This window comes from Protomyctophum parallelum (genome assembly GCF_964188405.1).
Source record: "Protomyctophum parallelum genome assembly, chromosome: 6".
Taxonomy (NCBI): domain Eukaryota; kingdom Metazoa; phylum Chordata; class Actinopteri; order Myctophiformes; family Myctophidae; genus Protomyctophum; species Protomyctophum parallelum.
In genome coordinates this window covers 26,002,280-26,017,893 of record NC_139701.1, presented here as the reverse complement: position 1 = coordinate 26,017,893, position 15,614 = coordinate 26,002,280, and the positions used below count along the sequence as shown (strand labels likewise).

The following is a 15,614-nucleotide window of genomic DNA, read 5'->3' as shown; positions in this document are numbered from 1 at the left end:
CTAACATGAGTGCACCTCCCACATATACAAAATAAATACAGAAAACAAAAATGGAAATAATTAGACACTGACAGCAACATTGAAACAATCAGAAGAAAACGTTAGGGGAATACAAACATCTGAAATGACTTCACACCACTCAACAACTGCTCATTTGCAACAATCAATCAAGTTCTCAGGTGCAGCAAAAATAATGCCCAATATTTCCAGAGACTTTTACCAGGCTTCCATACAGTTCTCAACCTCAGTCTTTCCACATGTAAAATGCTGACCAGCTCTCTCATCCGTGAGTCAAATTGAGGGACAGAATCTGAACCTACCATGGCATGCATTGAGGAACAGGTAGTCCAGTGAAGTTTTGTCTGTTTTTGTTCAACTAGGAAGTTGCATGTTTTTCACAATCAGACAGCAGCAGACATCCTGTCCTTGTACTGTCATTTAGTTTCTTCAATAACCTTGATATTCTCTGTGTTCATCAGTATTAGTGTGTAGCTATTACAAGATTACATGGAATTTTGTCCCCACAAATAAGTTAGCAGTTTAATCAGGAAAAAGTCATGTGAAATCATGAACACACTGAGGGAGGGCAGAATCCATTTGTACCGGCCTGCCCGTCGGCCGGTGCGATGGGTCGGCCGGTCCGTGTGTGGGTCGGCCGGCCGAAAAAAATAAAAAATATTTTTTTGTTTTGGTACCGGCTGATGGGCCGGCCGGTGCGATAGGTCGGGTCGGCCTCTTTTTTGTACCGAAATGGTAACTCTGTCATTCCTCTACCGTTTTGGACGGGGGTGGGCTCATTTGAATCGTATCGCCCCCCTGGGGGCGTCTTTGGGGGTCTCAAGGTTCGGGGACCCCCAGGGACCCCCAAATGGTAACTCTGTCATTCCTCTGCGTTTTGGACGGGGGTGGGCTCATTTGAATCGTGTCGCGTCCCTGGGGGCGTCTTTGGGGGTCTCAAGGTTCGGGGACCCCCAAATGGTAACTCTGTCATTCCTCTACCGTTTTGGACGGGACATTTAACCAAGCTATTTCCCGATTCACACAATTCAAATGAGCCCACCCCCGTCCAAAATGGTAGAGGAATGACAGAGTTACCATTTGGGGGTCCCCGAACCTTGAGACCCCCAAAGACGCCCCCAGGGGGGCGACACGATTCAAATGAGCCCACCCCCGTCCAAAACGGTAGATAAATGACAGAGTTATACCATTTCGGCCGGCCGACCCACCTTAATTTATTATTTATTTGTATTGGTCATGTGTAGTACCATTGTAATAAGCATCCGTATGCACCCATGAACGCAGCGTGTAACCTCTCCAGTATACCTGACTGAACTAACCTCACACGCTATACGTAGCATTTACCTAAACAAAAACAAGCCAGTACCTCATTCCCAGAATTAAGATAAGAAACAGAACACAGAAAAAACAAACTGAAGTGGAGAAACAACAAACACAGGGAAGAAAATGTGTCTCAGGCCCGACATATCTACCTCTGTATACTCCCCCCATCTCTATGACTGAAAGATAACATTATTTGTTTATTTCAAATCCATTGATGGATAGAAAAGTCTGGAATTGGGAGTTGACTAGAGAGGGAAGGGGGCTGAGGATAGGGGCTGTGTGGTGTGTGTGTGTGTGTGTGTGTGTGTGTGTGTGTGTGTGTGTGTGTGTGTGTGTGTGTGTGTGTGTGTGTGTGTGAGTGCGTGCATGCGTGCGTGCGTGCGTGTGTGTGTGTGGGGGGTTGGACGATTGCCCCCAAGAATCAAGAAGAGTCACAAGGGTTTATTTGTCACTGCTGCTTGTAGCCTACTGTATGTGTACAAGCAGCAAAAACATGCTAGTGTGGGCAAGATCCACAGTTTACAGTATGTGCAGTTTGTCAATCATCATCATATCTCTCGCTTGAAGTGTACCAAGATAAACAGTCATTCGTGTGCGGTTCACTGATCGAATTACACCTCTTCCCAGTATTGCGAAATGTGAGTCTGTAGAAAGGAGGAGTGGATGATGGGGGCCAGGCTTCACACTATAAGAATAGAGAGCCACAAGAAAGACTGTAAACTGAAAGCTGTAGGCCTACTGCTGGAACATCTTGTGAAATACAGAATGTGAGTAAATGTACATGTACAAAGTTCTGCATATTTATTTAGCAATGTCATTAGTGTTTCTGTCTTGTTTACTTAACCTTGATTTTGCAAGCAATTTGTTTACTTTTGTGACGTTTTGATTGAAACAGTCTTTTGCAGCTGACCCAAGAGAGGGATTTGTGATTTGTTTTTCCAGTTCTTTTACCAGAAATTGAATTGGCATCAAATAGTCCTCAGACCCCTTGCTAAATAACGTCAATGTTGTGTTAATAAGTTGAAACAGCAGCTGCACATGCACTGCTTGAAAACAAGAGTGTTTGACAAGGGTCATGCATGGCACTTTCCTCTACAAAAGTGCAAAGGGAGGGGACTTCTGGGAAATATACCGGAAACAGCCTGTATTATAAAAGAGAGAGAAGAGGAGAGAGCACTCACAATATTCTACTTTGTTCTGTTTTGTGCATTAATCAGCATTTTTTAATTATCATTATTATTATTTCTTTTTTCTGTAGTTGATCAGAAAGCAGCACCAACAGCCATGAAGTCCCAACTTCTGTTCTTATTAATTGTCCTGGCCTGCATGTACCTGAGCTTGGCACAAGGTAGGTAGGCTACATTATAGACGACATTTTACCTGGAGCTATAGTCATGCATTAGTAATAATATACTTTAAAGTGACTTTGTACTGATTTACCGAAGACCTGTATTGTTCTGGTATTTACTATGTGGACATTGAAGCATTATATCCCTATAATGGATACAAATGTGTTATTGTTAACGTAATTAACAGTATTGTTTATAAAGTACAATTATCTGTTTTAATCTGGTGTTATCACTGTGAGAGCAAATTTAGCGTTTGATAATTTTTACAGTATATCATTTTTGGAAGAAAAGTTTTGATTTGATAAAATCAGTGTGTGTAAAACTAATATGCAGTATAAGTTTGTTGTGCTCTATTAGCTGAAACAGTGTAGGTTTTTGTTAGCGGTATGTACCTTTTATGTTGCAACTCTGCTAAACTAGGTGAATTTGGCTGTTCAAAACTATTAACCACAGGACTCCAAACTGATGTGATATGTGTCTAGACTTGTACAGTAGCCTAGTTCATGAAAAATGTAATGTAAACCATAGTTATTATGTTTTCAATCATGTTTGGCATATGAAAAAGATACCCACCATGTGCTTAGATAATTACTTACAACAAGCAATAATGAGATATAACACATTACAATTTACAATGTTGGCATTTAGATGCTCTTATCCAGAACAACTTACAAGTGTAGAGTAAAGCAAGAACCCTAGTCAACAAACATCATGGTATTATGCTATCAAACACTAAACCTAAAAATAAATATGCTATCTAAATAACATTCTTAGCATTTAAGGTCTATCTAAATTGCGTAACATAATGTGAATAAGTAACACATATTTTTAGAAGGGATAACAGCTAGGAGTGCTAGGGGGTATGGTGAAGATTGAAGAGGTGCATTTAAAGACTGCATTGATAAATTGGGAGTGTGTCCGCAGTCCTGAGAGGGGGGAGGTCACACATTTCAGAAATATCAAAGCGTTAGCACCCTGATCTGTGTACTGCCTCTCTCACTTCTTGTTTAATAATAGGCTACTGTTGGCCCAGGCCGTAGCGTAACGGTCTGGGCACCAGACTGGTAATCCAGTCGCAGTGTGCCGCGGGTTCGACTCCCGGACCCGACACGGCCCTTACTGCATGTCATCCCCCCATCTCTCTCCCGTTTCCTGTCAGCCTACTGTCTGTCCCTTCAAAAATCAATAAAAGGCGTAAGCCACAAAAAAATATCTTAAAAAAAAAAAAAAAAAATAGGCTACTGTTAAGATAACAATCTAGTCTAGTCAAATACATGTTCTTAGCTAATAGTACTTTAAATGTAATATAAGTAATTGGTGCAGGTTGTGGGAACAGAGGGAATATGATTCAGAATTATCATGGTGAGCTGAAATGTGGATGTTCACAGTATAAACAAACTGTTTCCTAATTATGTCTCTGCAGGTTCCTATAACAATTGCTGCCTGGGCCATGTTAAGGCGATGAAAAAGAATGTGAGGAAGAATGTGGTGAACTTTAGGATGCAGGAAACCGATGGCGCATGCAACATCAGAGCTGTTGTGTGAGTTTAAACATCAGTTCACTCACTTTCAAATGTGTTGGTTCACCTTTGGCCACTCTGGGAGAGTTTCTGTTTCCTCTCATCCAAACACCACATGAATTGTCAAATTTGTACTCATGCACATTGGAAATAGATCTTGTTTACTAAAGTGTAAAACATTTGGAATAACTAATCCCTGAGGCATACAAAACGTGCTGATATTGTCTGATGTGTTAATAATGGCAATTGGCTAGTATTAAAGCTATGGTCACATCATTTTTGTGAAATGATAAAGTTAAAAACTTTTTCTCAAACTTAAAAAAGCAGATCTGAGTTAAGAATGTTTGTTATCTAATATATGGCAGTGACTAATAACTTGATCTTTGTTAATGATGTTATGAATATATCTTTAGGTTTGAGATGAAGAAGAAGGATGCAAAGGGGAATCCACGCACAATCTGTGCCAATCCCGACCTCCCATGGGTGCAGACTGTGATAGACGTAGTGCGCAATCGAATTTAGGTAGTTACACACACACACACACACACACACACACACACACACACACACACACACACACACACACACACACACACACACACACACACACAGTGCCATCTGTGCCATAGGCCGCTATACGACAAAATGGATCATGTAGTTTTTGGACTTTCTTCTCATAGGCACACTAGTTGCATAATCATTCGTTAGTTCATTAGTTACTTATATTCTGAAATGCACATAATTCTCAAATGTTCATCGCTAACCTTTTTGTTTTCTTTTACAGACCCCCAAGAAAATTGTGACAGAGGAGAGTATCATGTTCTTGTCCATGTTGTTATATACGGTATACCCTTTCCCACATGGACAAGTTCTTGGGAATTGGTATTTCCTGTTGCTGAAGAAGAACATAAATCATGTCAATAGGTCACTGCAACACACCATTAACATGTAGGAAAATAGGCTGATTGGTTCAGTGTAGATGGAATGTGTAAATATTTGTATAGAAATAACACAAATTAGGTTTATTATTGTTTATTTGGATCCACGTTATCTTATGCAGCAGCTACTCTTCCTCGGGTCCATTATGTCCTAACAAAAAAAGGCACAGAAAAGGGTGTGTTATCTTCAGTTCTAAGGCACACGTGTAAATCAAATTTACACTCCGTTGAATGTTGCTTGTCAAATATAACTATAAGTGATTTTCAAGTGGATGTTCTTTGGAGGTCAATATATTACAAGCAATATATATTTTTATGCTACTGTTGAGTTTTTGAATTTACTAAATTTCCATCTGCTAGGAATGAGCCTCTACTTGGCAGCTTTTCATTGTATTGCTTTGTGTGTAGGGGTGTGAATCGTATGTCCTGATTGGATGGAGATCGGGCTAAGAGTTTTTTTTATACAACAGATCCATATATTTTTGTATGAGCATGTATTGCTATGTGTACCGGTAGTTAACATTCATTTATCCAATAAAGGACAAGTGTGAACAAAATGCTCTTTTATTGAATTCTTTGTCAAGTATAGACATTAAATGACCCTAGAGTGTTTCACAATATGCCTTCCATTTGGTTTGAGCTTGAACAGTTAATATGATAAGCAAACAAAGTACAGCCATTGGATTACGCAACAGTCAAGTTTACGCTCTTCTACAATGAGATTATCCTTTTTCAAATTCATGAACACAACCAGATTGTCACAGTTCACTGCACAATTAACAGAAACAATGATCTACAGAAAAGGATTGTTGAAGCAGTTTAGCTTATAGTGATGTCATTTATAGAAATGCTTCCCCTACTACTCTTGTATCCGTAGCCACAGTTTATCACTTAGATTTATTACTACTCTATGACAAAGTCGGTTGGTCTTCTCTCTCAGAAAGGAGAAATAGACGCAAAAAAGAAGAAAAAACGTGCACTCATCTGCTCCAATATAATTAATTGAGGACGTTTCAGGCCAAGGCTCTTCATCTGGCCAAACTGATTGCTGTTAAATTGGAACCACAGCACCCTGACCTGATCAGAGTCAGAGGCATGGACTCTATAGTCAACAAATTACAGGGTAGACAGACAGACAGACAGACAGACAGACAGACAGTAACCCATTATTTTTACCCAGTGTAGATTGTCTAATGTAAGCCTGGGCGCTACACTCCCTCTGCCAACCTGCAGAGAAACAGACTGACCTCATGCTTCCTTCAATGCAAGAGGAGTCCAAGCCGCTACTTTTCACCTGACAGGGGGGGGGGGGGGGGGCACGTTATTTCAACCAGTTCCTTTCCCCTCCATCAGGCACCCCGGTTGGCCAGGGGGGAGCATAGACACCAGGATTACAGCATGTTTGTTTTTTGTGAGGGTAGCCTACCTAATATGGTAGGCTAGGGCCTATAGGGGACAGGGGGAGAATATAATGATATCCAATGAAATCGACAGGAACTGGAGCACACATAGCCTAGGAAAAAGGTGAATAGGGTATGGGCCTAGTGGATTGTGTAACTTCCAAAGGTTTGTTGTTTGTATACGTTTTCATAAACTTAAACCACCATGCCACACTTTATCATCACGTTGGCGGTGGCCTAAGGGTTAGCGCCCTGAAGTGCCCTGGAGCACATCGTGTTGCTGAAAATGAGCACTTACATGTGCTCAGCTACTACCCTGGGTAAATAAAGGGGAAAAAAAAACGTTATGTAACAATGTCATTTGTCGGCTGTGTTTTCTTAACCTTGGTTTGTCCAAGCATTTTGTTTAGTTTTAGTTCTGTTCTTTAATTTACCGAAAGTTCAGTTGCCTAACATCAAACAATCTTTGAACCCTGCACTGTTAAGTTGAAACAGCTGCTCACTGTGGGAGGCAAGTGTTTGTTCTGAGTGTACACTACAGTAGGCTACCTTACTCTATAAAAGTGGAGAGGGTTTGTTTTTTCTGTACGTAGTTGATCAGAAAGCAGCACCAACTAACCACTAGGCATGAAGTTCCGACTTATGTTCTTCTTACTGCTGCTTGCCTGCATGTACCTGAGCCTGGCACAAGGTAGGTAGGCTTTTAACAGACCACATTATACCTGGAGAAAGTTCACATCAGAGACATGGGGAGCATACTTTGGTCAGACATATCATTGGTTCGAAGGAGCATTGGTCCGACTCGGGATAGCGTTGGGGGTTAGGTTTAGGTGTGCTGCCCCGTGCTCGCGGTTATGGTTAGGGTGAGGGTTTGGGATAGGTAGTCGATCGGACAAATGCAGAGACATGCATTAGGAATAACTCTTGTATGCTCCAGAGACTCTTATATGCTCTGAAATGCCTGTATAGTGACTTTACAGTATGTAATTAAGTGAACTCCAGAATGTGTGTAATACTGCACTGTGTTGGCATAATGTTCTCCGATGCCGTGCCTGCGGCTTGCGGATCCTCACCCAACTTTTCATCAATTAAAAACAATTTCAACCTTTTGCAAAAGCATTTTGTTGTTGTATAGCAGTTGGTTATGGTGGTCTGAATTCTGTCAATCTTTGTCTCAAAATGTGAAATAATTCTAAAGAAGAGTGAGACATTTAATGTTTTAAACTCAGCAGAGAATGAGACCTTGTGCTTGTTGTGCAATTCTATTGTTCAGTCCAGTTATGAGGCAATGCACAGTGATCCAATTGAGCCTAAAACGTGGCATATTTATTTTGAAAATACAATGGGAAAATGTCCCTGATATGAACAGCAAATTAATATTATTAAAACAAAATACAAGCCTGATATTTAGCGAATCGTGTTTTAATTCGCTCCACAGCAGATCGTCAGGGCGATTGATTAAAGGTATATTCAGTGATTTCACTTAATTCAAATATCACTTATTTTTTTGTTTTGTTGTGATAATCCTCTCTACTATAGAGTGTGCTGACCATATAAGGAGTTCCTCCCTGTCCCCAGTTAACCCCTGGGGGTCAAAAAACCTTAGGTTTCGTTTTTGACTCTCTATCATGATTGGACGAAAGGCTGGGTCCCAGGCCAAAAACAAAACCTAAGGTTTTTTGAGTGAAATCACTGAATATACCTTTAAGATTGTGGGATCGTGGATGCATGTGACTACTGCTGGTGTCAACTAAGGCAGATGTTTTGGAGCGGTGCCTAACCTATGCTGTAATCCTGGGTGCCAACCTGGGGAGAGCCCGGCCCGAACTGAGCTCATGCTTCCTTCAATGAGCAGGCCTCCTCTTATCACCCGACAGGGGCCGGGGAGTGTCCATGGTAGCACGTAGCGGCAGCGCCTGGATAGAGAGACCATAGATTACTGCTTGTTTATTCATAGGCCAAGGGGACACAGGGAGAACATGCAAACTCCACACAGAAAGGCCCTTTCGCCAACCCCACCTAGGGTATGTGCGCTGATGACACAGAGGAGAGAACATGCCCACAGCTTCTCCAGTGGGAATCAAACCCTGGACCTTCTAACTGTGAGGCAACAGTGCTATGGACTGCAACCCTACCACAGTGATTTCTTGAACAATATGTTTAGCTGAAAATATACTGTACATTAGTAATAACTAATAACCTTTGTATACGCTCTATAAGCCAATGGACTCTGATCAAAGTCTTTTAATTGTTTCCTGTCCAGTTGAACGTCCTAAGACCCACTGTGAGCGTCATAGAAACAGCATTCCGACCAGCACTCCAGAAGGTCATCGTATTGGAGCCTTCATACCTCAATGTGATGCTGAAGGAACATACGCACGTCAACAGGTAAAAGTCTGGTTAATTTTGCTAGCTAGTATAAAATACCAGTAAGACGCCTTAAAGGCGAGAATTTTGGAATAATGTCACTCACTTCATTATGTCAGCACTACAGTGGAGCAGACAGACGGTGAAATCTCTACCGAAGTCCTGTGCTCTATGGAGTTATACAATGTGTTCATGTTATTTGGTGTGTGTATCGCAGTGCCACGGCTCCACTGGACATTGTTGGTGTGTGGACAGTCTGGGACAGGAGAAAGCAGGAACCAGGACATCACCTGGTACACCACCTAAAGACTGCAACAACCCTGCAGGTGAGAATGTTTGTTTCTTTAATATCTTGAGGAGATTTATATAGGCTACTTAGGTAAGATGATGTAGACTTTGGGTGGATGCAGCATAGCCAGACCTACAAACTTTTGAAAATCACAATGCCGTTGTGATCAAATCAAAGCTAATGTTGGCAAAATATACATTAATGTTTATTCAATATGGACAAAACATAAACATTATACAAAAAGAGCAATTTTGGGGGAATGGTTGAACTTAATGTTGTCTATGGGGTGATGGAAAAAGACATATGTCCCTATCCGCAAGACCAACACAGCCAACACCAATGCAATCACATAAAGCTCGAATCCGTAAAGCCTGTGCATTATTCATCCAATTCCAAAGAGCTGCATGACTCCCAACACCAAAGTTAGGTTCTTCAACACCAACATCAAAGCGGTCCTCCTATAAGGAGCAGAAACAAGGAGAACTACAGCTGCCACCTTCAAGAAAGTGCAGGTCTTCATTAACAGCTGCCTGCGGAAGATCCTCCACATCCGATGGCCAGACAGCATAAGTAACAATGAACTCTGGCAGAGAACAATTGGCTTCCGGCAGAAGAAGAAATAAGGAAACACAGATGACGATGGATGGGTCACACCCTACGAAAGTACCATCATAAGACCTAACATGGAACCCACAGGACAAGCGGAAACGCCTAAGAAACACCTGGCGCAGAGACCTGGAGGCAGACATCAAGACCATGAAGATGACCTGGAACCAACTGGAGAGAACAGCTCAAGACAGAGATGCCTGGAGATTGCTTGTTGGGCAGTAGGGGTAAGTAAGTAAGTAAGAGCAGGACTGTAAACGGAACAGGATGGCACAGCAGCCTGACAGCCAGAACTGGCGACGGTAATGGCAGTAATCTACAAAGGTTAGAGCTTGTGCACTACTAAAGTAGTGGATGTGCTTTTATAGTGGGATTCTTTTGCATTATGTTTTGTATAAAAGCACATTGAATTGACTTGTTGTTGAAATGTGTTATAGTCTACAAATAAACATAGGTTGATATGGTCCAATTAGTACCTTGTACATTGCACATGAAATGGCTCGTTTATAACTGAATATGGGAATTTTAAGTGAATCATTACTAATCAATTCTATTCTCTTGTTAATCCATTCCTCTCCAGATGATCCAGTGACTCCGAAGACCCATTGTCAGCATCATAGAGACAATACTCCAGTTATGCCTGGTTCCTTTGTACCTCAATGTGATGCTAATGGAGAGTACAAACCTCTACAGGTAAAACTACAAAAATCTGCCTCCTGGTGGCGCTATAGAAGGCAGAGCATATGTTTTCACTTGGCAGACACACAGGTGGACACACAGACGGACAAGGTGCAAAACATAGTCTTTGCCACACCTTCTGCCTGGCGAAGACAGCTATGATTTAGAGATGGATGGATGGATAAGTTATATTATATCATAGTATTTCAATGTTGTGTATTGCAGTGCCATGGCTCCACTGGACATTGCTGGTGTGTGAGTGGTCTAGGGAAGGAGTTATTGGGAACCAGGACAGGACCTGGTACACCACGCACAGGCTGTCAAATAGGTGAGAATGTCGTTTTTAGCCCTCAGCATAATTACCTGACATTTACCTAAACTATATTTCCTAGCCGAAACTGGCAACGTTGTCTTGAAAAAGCCATAACTAGAAGGAGTGAGTCTTTCTTAAAATGTTCTATAAATTCAGGAGGGAAAGAGATACCCTTGAAAGTACAAAGCCAAGACTTTATAGAAAAACATCTCTGCATTTAGTAGTGATAGGGTCCTGTAGTGTATCAGTTATATTATTTATTAAAGAGAATGCCCTGCTGTAGAGTTAACATGCTTGTTAATCCTCTCCAGTTGAACCAGAGCGTCTTAAGACCCTCTGTGAGCATCATAGAGACAATACTCCAGTTATGCCTGGATCCTTCAATCCTCAATGTGATGCTAAAGGAGAGTACACACCTCGACAGGTAAAACTATGGATTAGAATAAATAGACAGACAGACAGACAGACAGACAGACAGACAGACGTATGTAATAGTATTATACAATTTCTCTATTGGGTATTGCAGTGCCATGGCTCCACTGGTCATTGCTGGTGTGTGAACAGTCTAGGAAAGGAGAGATTGGGAACCAGGAGACCACCTAGTATGCCACAACTAGAAGGAAAAGACTGTGAAAAAGCAGGTGAGGTGGAATTAATACCTACACACACACACACACACACACACACCCCACAGACTCCGCACACGTCAAAAAACATGCACGGGCAACACCAGAGAAGAATATGAATTAATGGAATGAAAATAACACGACGCTCGTGTTTATAAAAATCAGATATCACCATTTTGTAATTATTACACAGAGCGCATTTGTGCATGTTGTTGCCTATTGTGCTGTAACATTGGGGGGTTATAGCCTCTAACATTAGCTACACAGTAGCAGCATTTATCTTTGAAGAATGAAAAACAACAACAACAACAAGATAAATAATATATTGCTATTTTAATGGAATAAGGTGCATGTTGCCTATAGGGGGGGAGGCTCTAATATTCGCTACACAGTATATTTCTATTTATCTTTGAAAAAATAGAGATAGATATTGCAATTGTAATGGAATTAGACACGGGGAGGCGGAGTGGCAGGGGGTGCGCTTCCCGGACTAGTGTAAACGACTGCTTGGCCTCCAGAGGTCCTTAGGCTCTGAATGATGTGTTTAATGATTTCCTGTCCAGATGAACCAGAGCGTAATAAGACCCACTGTGAGCGTCATAGAGACAGCATTCCGAGCTTGACGTCAGAAGGTCACCCTCTACTTGGAGCCTTCATACCTGAATGTGACGCTAATGGAACATACACACCTAAACAGGTAAAACTATGGTTTATAGATAGGCAGACCGATAGACAGAGGAGATATTGTTTCACCATCAGGTGAAGAAAAGCAGAGATTATTGTATTCACCCGTCTGACTGTTAAACTGACTGCAACAAATCTCACAAACTAGTTGACCGAAAAATATCATATTTCTTGTGCATACTGCCAGCATGCCAAGGAACTAAATTATATAATTTTCTGGATTAACTGCCCCTCCATGCTATGGCCATATAGCCAATCACACATACTGTACAATATGGGATCTACTACCAGTGATTTAGTATGCGTAATCCAAGACTACAGTTGTTTTCCAATTCATCAGAGAGTCAGAGAGAGACAGAGATGATGCACCAAAACTGCAAACAGAATAGGCCTACAGACTGCGTATCTATTATATGCGCACAGGTGCACAAACTGCACATAATAGTACATTATTTTTACAGTCCAATTTACCCCAATATACAGTACAACATACCACTATTATATATTAGTGGTGTGGGGACAGAGTGCACACACACACACACACACACACACGCACGCACGCACGCACACACACACACACACACGCACACGCACACACACGCACACACACACACACACACACACACACACACACACACACACACACACACACACACACACACACACACACACACACACCTTAATATAAAAAAAAATGATATTTAAAAAAAAAATAAGATCTACATGCTGAGAGCTTATATTGGACATTTTCAAATAGCCCCAGTATAAAATAGGGTTACAGTGTTCCTGAAGGATCTCTGGGGTCCCTGGAACCCAGTTTGAGAACCAGTGGTGCATGTTTTATTATAGGGACATGCTTCCTGGTAGAGGTTTTTACTCAACTGGACATGCCCTATCTAGTTTCTATGTTGTGTATTGCAGTGCCATTTTGGACATTGCTGGTGTGTGAACAGTCTAGGAAAAGAGAGACTTGGAACCAGGACACCACCTGGTGGTACCGCCATCATAGACTGTGACAATGCAGGTGAGAATGCGAAAATAGGGAACATATTTGTCCTGGAAGATATAACTTTCTGAAAAAGGTTTCTCCACATGCATACTTGGGGAGAGCATCGGACTGACCTCATGCTTCATTCAATGCATGAGGAGTTCAAGCCGTTTCTTTTCACCTGACAGGTAGCCTCGGTCCCAGGCTTACTTATCTGCGAAAAGAAAAGCCTGGTCACAACGTAAGGCAGAGAAGCTATCGGCGGATGTATCCTCCGGAACATCCGTCAGATGTATTTCCCCCGGGTACGATATTTTCCCGACCAATCACAACACTGATTTGTAAAGCATCAACGTCATTTCCTTGGGCAATACTTCCGCTAAAATCCTGCAACTTCCGCCCAAACTAATGATAGTCTTTACAGCGTAGGTCTTGCTTTTCTTTACAGGGAGAACATGCAAGCTCTCATTAGGTTCATGTAATACTTACTGTATACATCATTTGTAACACGGCTGTGGAAAAGCATCTTCAACTTACAAAAAAAGATAGGAAATAGGTTAATTTGGAAAATTCTCATTTTGCATCAAAAGAAAAACAATTCCTTTGAGTTGTAAAATTCTATTTACGACAAACCAAATATGTCCTGTGGTGATTGGACCTTAATGGGGAGCCAGTGTTGCTGTGCAACCAACCCAAAACATAATGTTTTAGTTGAATGGCAGAGTGGCACTTTCAATTATCCACCCATGATGTCATTGCTAGCATTGCATGCCCCATTTACTATCTTGAAAAGCTTCCTGTGGCCTCTTGTATCAAACTTTCTTTTCATTATCTTGTTAAGTGTTCTGTGCAACACTCCAGTAGCCTCTTTTAATGGCTCATGTGCTTGTCAGAGAATTTAACAAAAGAGGATTTTGTTCACTCTTGGCCTTCAAGGCAGGTTAACTTTCCATGGTTTATCTCTTCTCATTGGTTTGTAAAAGACAAAAAAGAGAGAGAAAACTAAAGATGTATCATTTGTCAACAGCCATGAGGGCTGTTTGGCTGCCTCCTTTCTATGCATCTTACTGTAGTATGAGAGTGTAGAGTGTGGCATGCTGTGTGGTTATTCAAGCACCTTCTATTATTCACTGGCATTTTCACTGGCATTTCACATGCCATGTACTTTCTGGAAAAGCTGCCTGTGGCTGTATGACACAGAAAACCTTAACAATGATGCAGAAAGGCTAATACATCCAAGTCTATTGTCCATTGCTACACCTGTACTCCTCCAAAATAGCCGTAGCCTTTGGTTGCAGCCCCTCTGCAAAAGGTCTGGTACCACAGAGCTTAGGTGAGGTGAGAGCTTTGTTTCAGCCTGAGCAAATCAGAACATAAGAAGAAACGAAAGTGAGCGCCATCAAGTACAACCAGATCCAACCGACCAACCCCACCTTCATCATTCTGATGAGGGCCACATGAAGGCCACAAGTTGAAACGTGTTGGTCTAACAATTCTATACATTACAAGTGTTTTTGCAGTTTAAGCAGTTTTTCCCCTTCTCCATGCCCCTTCCGAGTAGGTGAAGTTGTGCCAGAAACTGGCAATTTATTTACTTTTCTGTGTAAGGCAGATGACAGCTACCCCATGTGTTTAAATTAATAATACTATGATACATAAAATTATATATAACACATTTTAGAAATACTTATAGGACTTCACCAATTTACCTTCATATAATTGGTCTTCACTAATGCTCCTTATAATATTGTATCGTTTTTGTCTACCCTGTCTGTGTCTCAGAGGAGGGCTGTGGACAGTTGAGAAACCCGCATACCAGTGACATCATCGACGGGGAATCCAAGCTAATAGAAACTGCAGGCTTTCTATTCCTACAAAGTTAGCATGCAATAATGGAAACCATTGTTTTCAAGTTGATCCTATGAGACACAGGCAGAGTAGAAAATAATTGTATAGAATTTTATCTTGAGCATTAGTGAGGACCAATTATAATTATGAAGATAAGTTGAAAATGGGTCCTTTAACAGTTGAGCGCACACACTCTCACAGAAGCATACAGTACATTTGTAACTAGAAAAAGTGCCCCTTGGGGTGATGTTTAGAGAAAATGTTTAGGAGTAATATAAACATTTTCTTTACAGGGAGAACATGCAAGCTCTCATTAGGTTCATGTAATACTTACTGTACACATCATTTGTAACACGGCTGTCTATCTGTGCACGCCACTGGTTCCAGTTTTCATTTGGTATATAGAATTTGGCTATCAAAAGCAAGATACCATTTACACATAGTTGAAGCTCCTAAATGATTTTTTTTTTTAATTAGACAGAATGAGACCTCTGAGCTGTGAATGTTCTGCAACATGCGTCAAGCCGAGGCAGCTCCAACCCAGGTCTCAGCGCATTCTTTAATCAAACGGAATTCGCATTACGGGTGGTTTGAGGAGCCGCTTTCCATTGTCCTAAAGCTGTGTGTATAAGATAGCCAGATAGACGGACACACGGACGGACGGACA

At 41.4% G+C, this 15,614-nt stretch overlaps 2 protein-coding genes across 2 annotated transcripts; both read left to right on the top strand.

Annotated features, from left to right (window-relative positions):
* The first annotated feature begins 2,001 nt into the window (after positions 1 to 2,001).
* ccl25b (chemokine (C-C motif) ligand 25b) lies at positions 2,002 to 5,705 on the top strand. Its single transcript, XM_083767830.1, has 5 exons — positions 2,002 to 2,108; positions 2,600 to 2,689; positions 4,114 to 4,231; positions 4,624 to 4,732; positions 4,995 to 5,705. The coding sequence occupies exons 2-4, from the start codon at positions 2,626 to 2,628 to the stop codon at positions 4,730 to 4,732; spliced, it is 291 nt and encodes a 96-aa protein (XP_083623956.1). The 5' UTR covers positions 2,002 to 2,108; positions 2,600 to 2,625; the 3' UTR covers positions 4,995 to 5,705.
* Positions 5,706 to 7,145: 1,440 nt separating this feature from the next.
* On the top strand, positions 7,146 to 12,190 carry LOC310859924 (equistatin-like; the record flags this gene model as incomplete). The annotated part of the gene is made up of 8 exons (XM_083766690.1): positions 7,146 to 7,239; positions 8,812 to 8,936; positions 9,133 to 9,241; positions 10,391 to 10,503; positions 10,714 to 10,816; positions 11,113 to 11,225; positions 11,328 to 11,442; positions 12,000 to 12,190. Exons 1-8 carry the CDS (start codon positions 7,176 to 7,178, stop codon positions 12,188 to 12,190), a joined length of 933 nt encoding a protein of 310 aa, XP_083622816.1. The 5' UTR covers positions 7,146 to 7,175.
* Positions 12,191 to 15,614: the final 3,424 nt, after the last annotated feature.

Bases quoted from the DNA above. Each gene is read 5' to 3' on its own strand.
- ccl25b (XM_083767830.1), top strand. From the start codon at position 2,626: ATGAAGTCCCAACTTCTGTTCTTATTAATTGTCCTGGCCTGCATGTAC. The intron at 2,690-4,113 runs GTAGGTAGGCTA...ATGTCTCTGCAG, and splicing joins GTACCTGAGCTTGGCACAAG to GTTCCTATAACAATTGCTGC. The intron at 4,232-4,623 runs GTGAGTTTAAAC...ATATATCTTTAG, and splicing joins TGCAACATCAGAGCTGTTGT to GTTTGAGATGAAGAAGAAGG.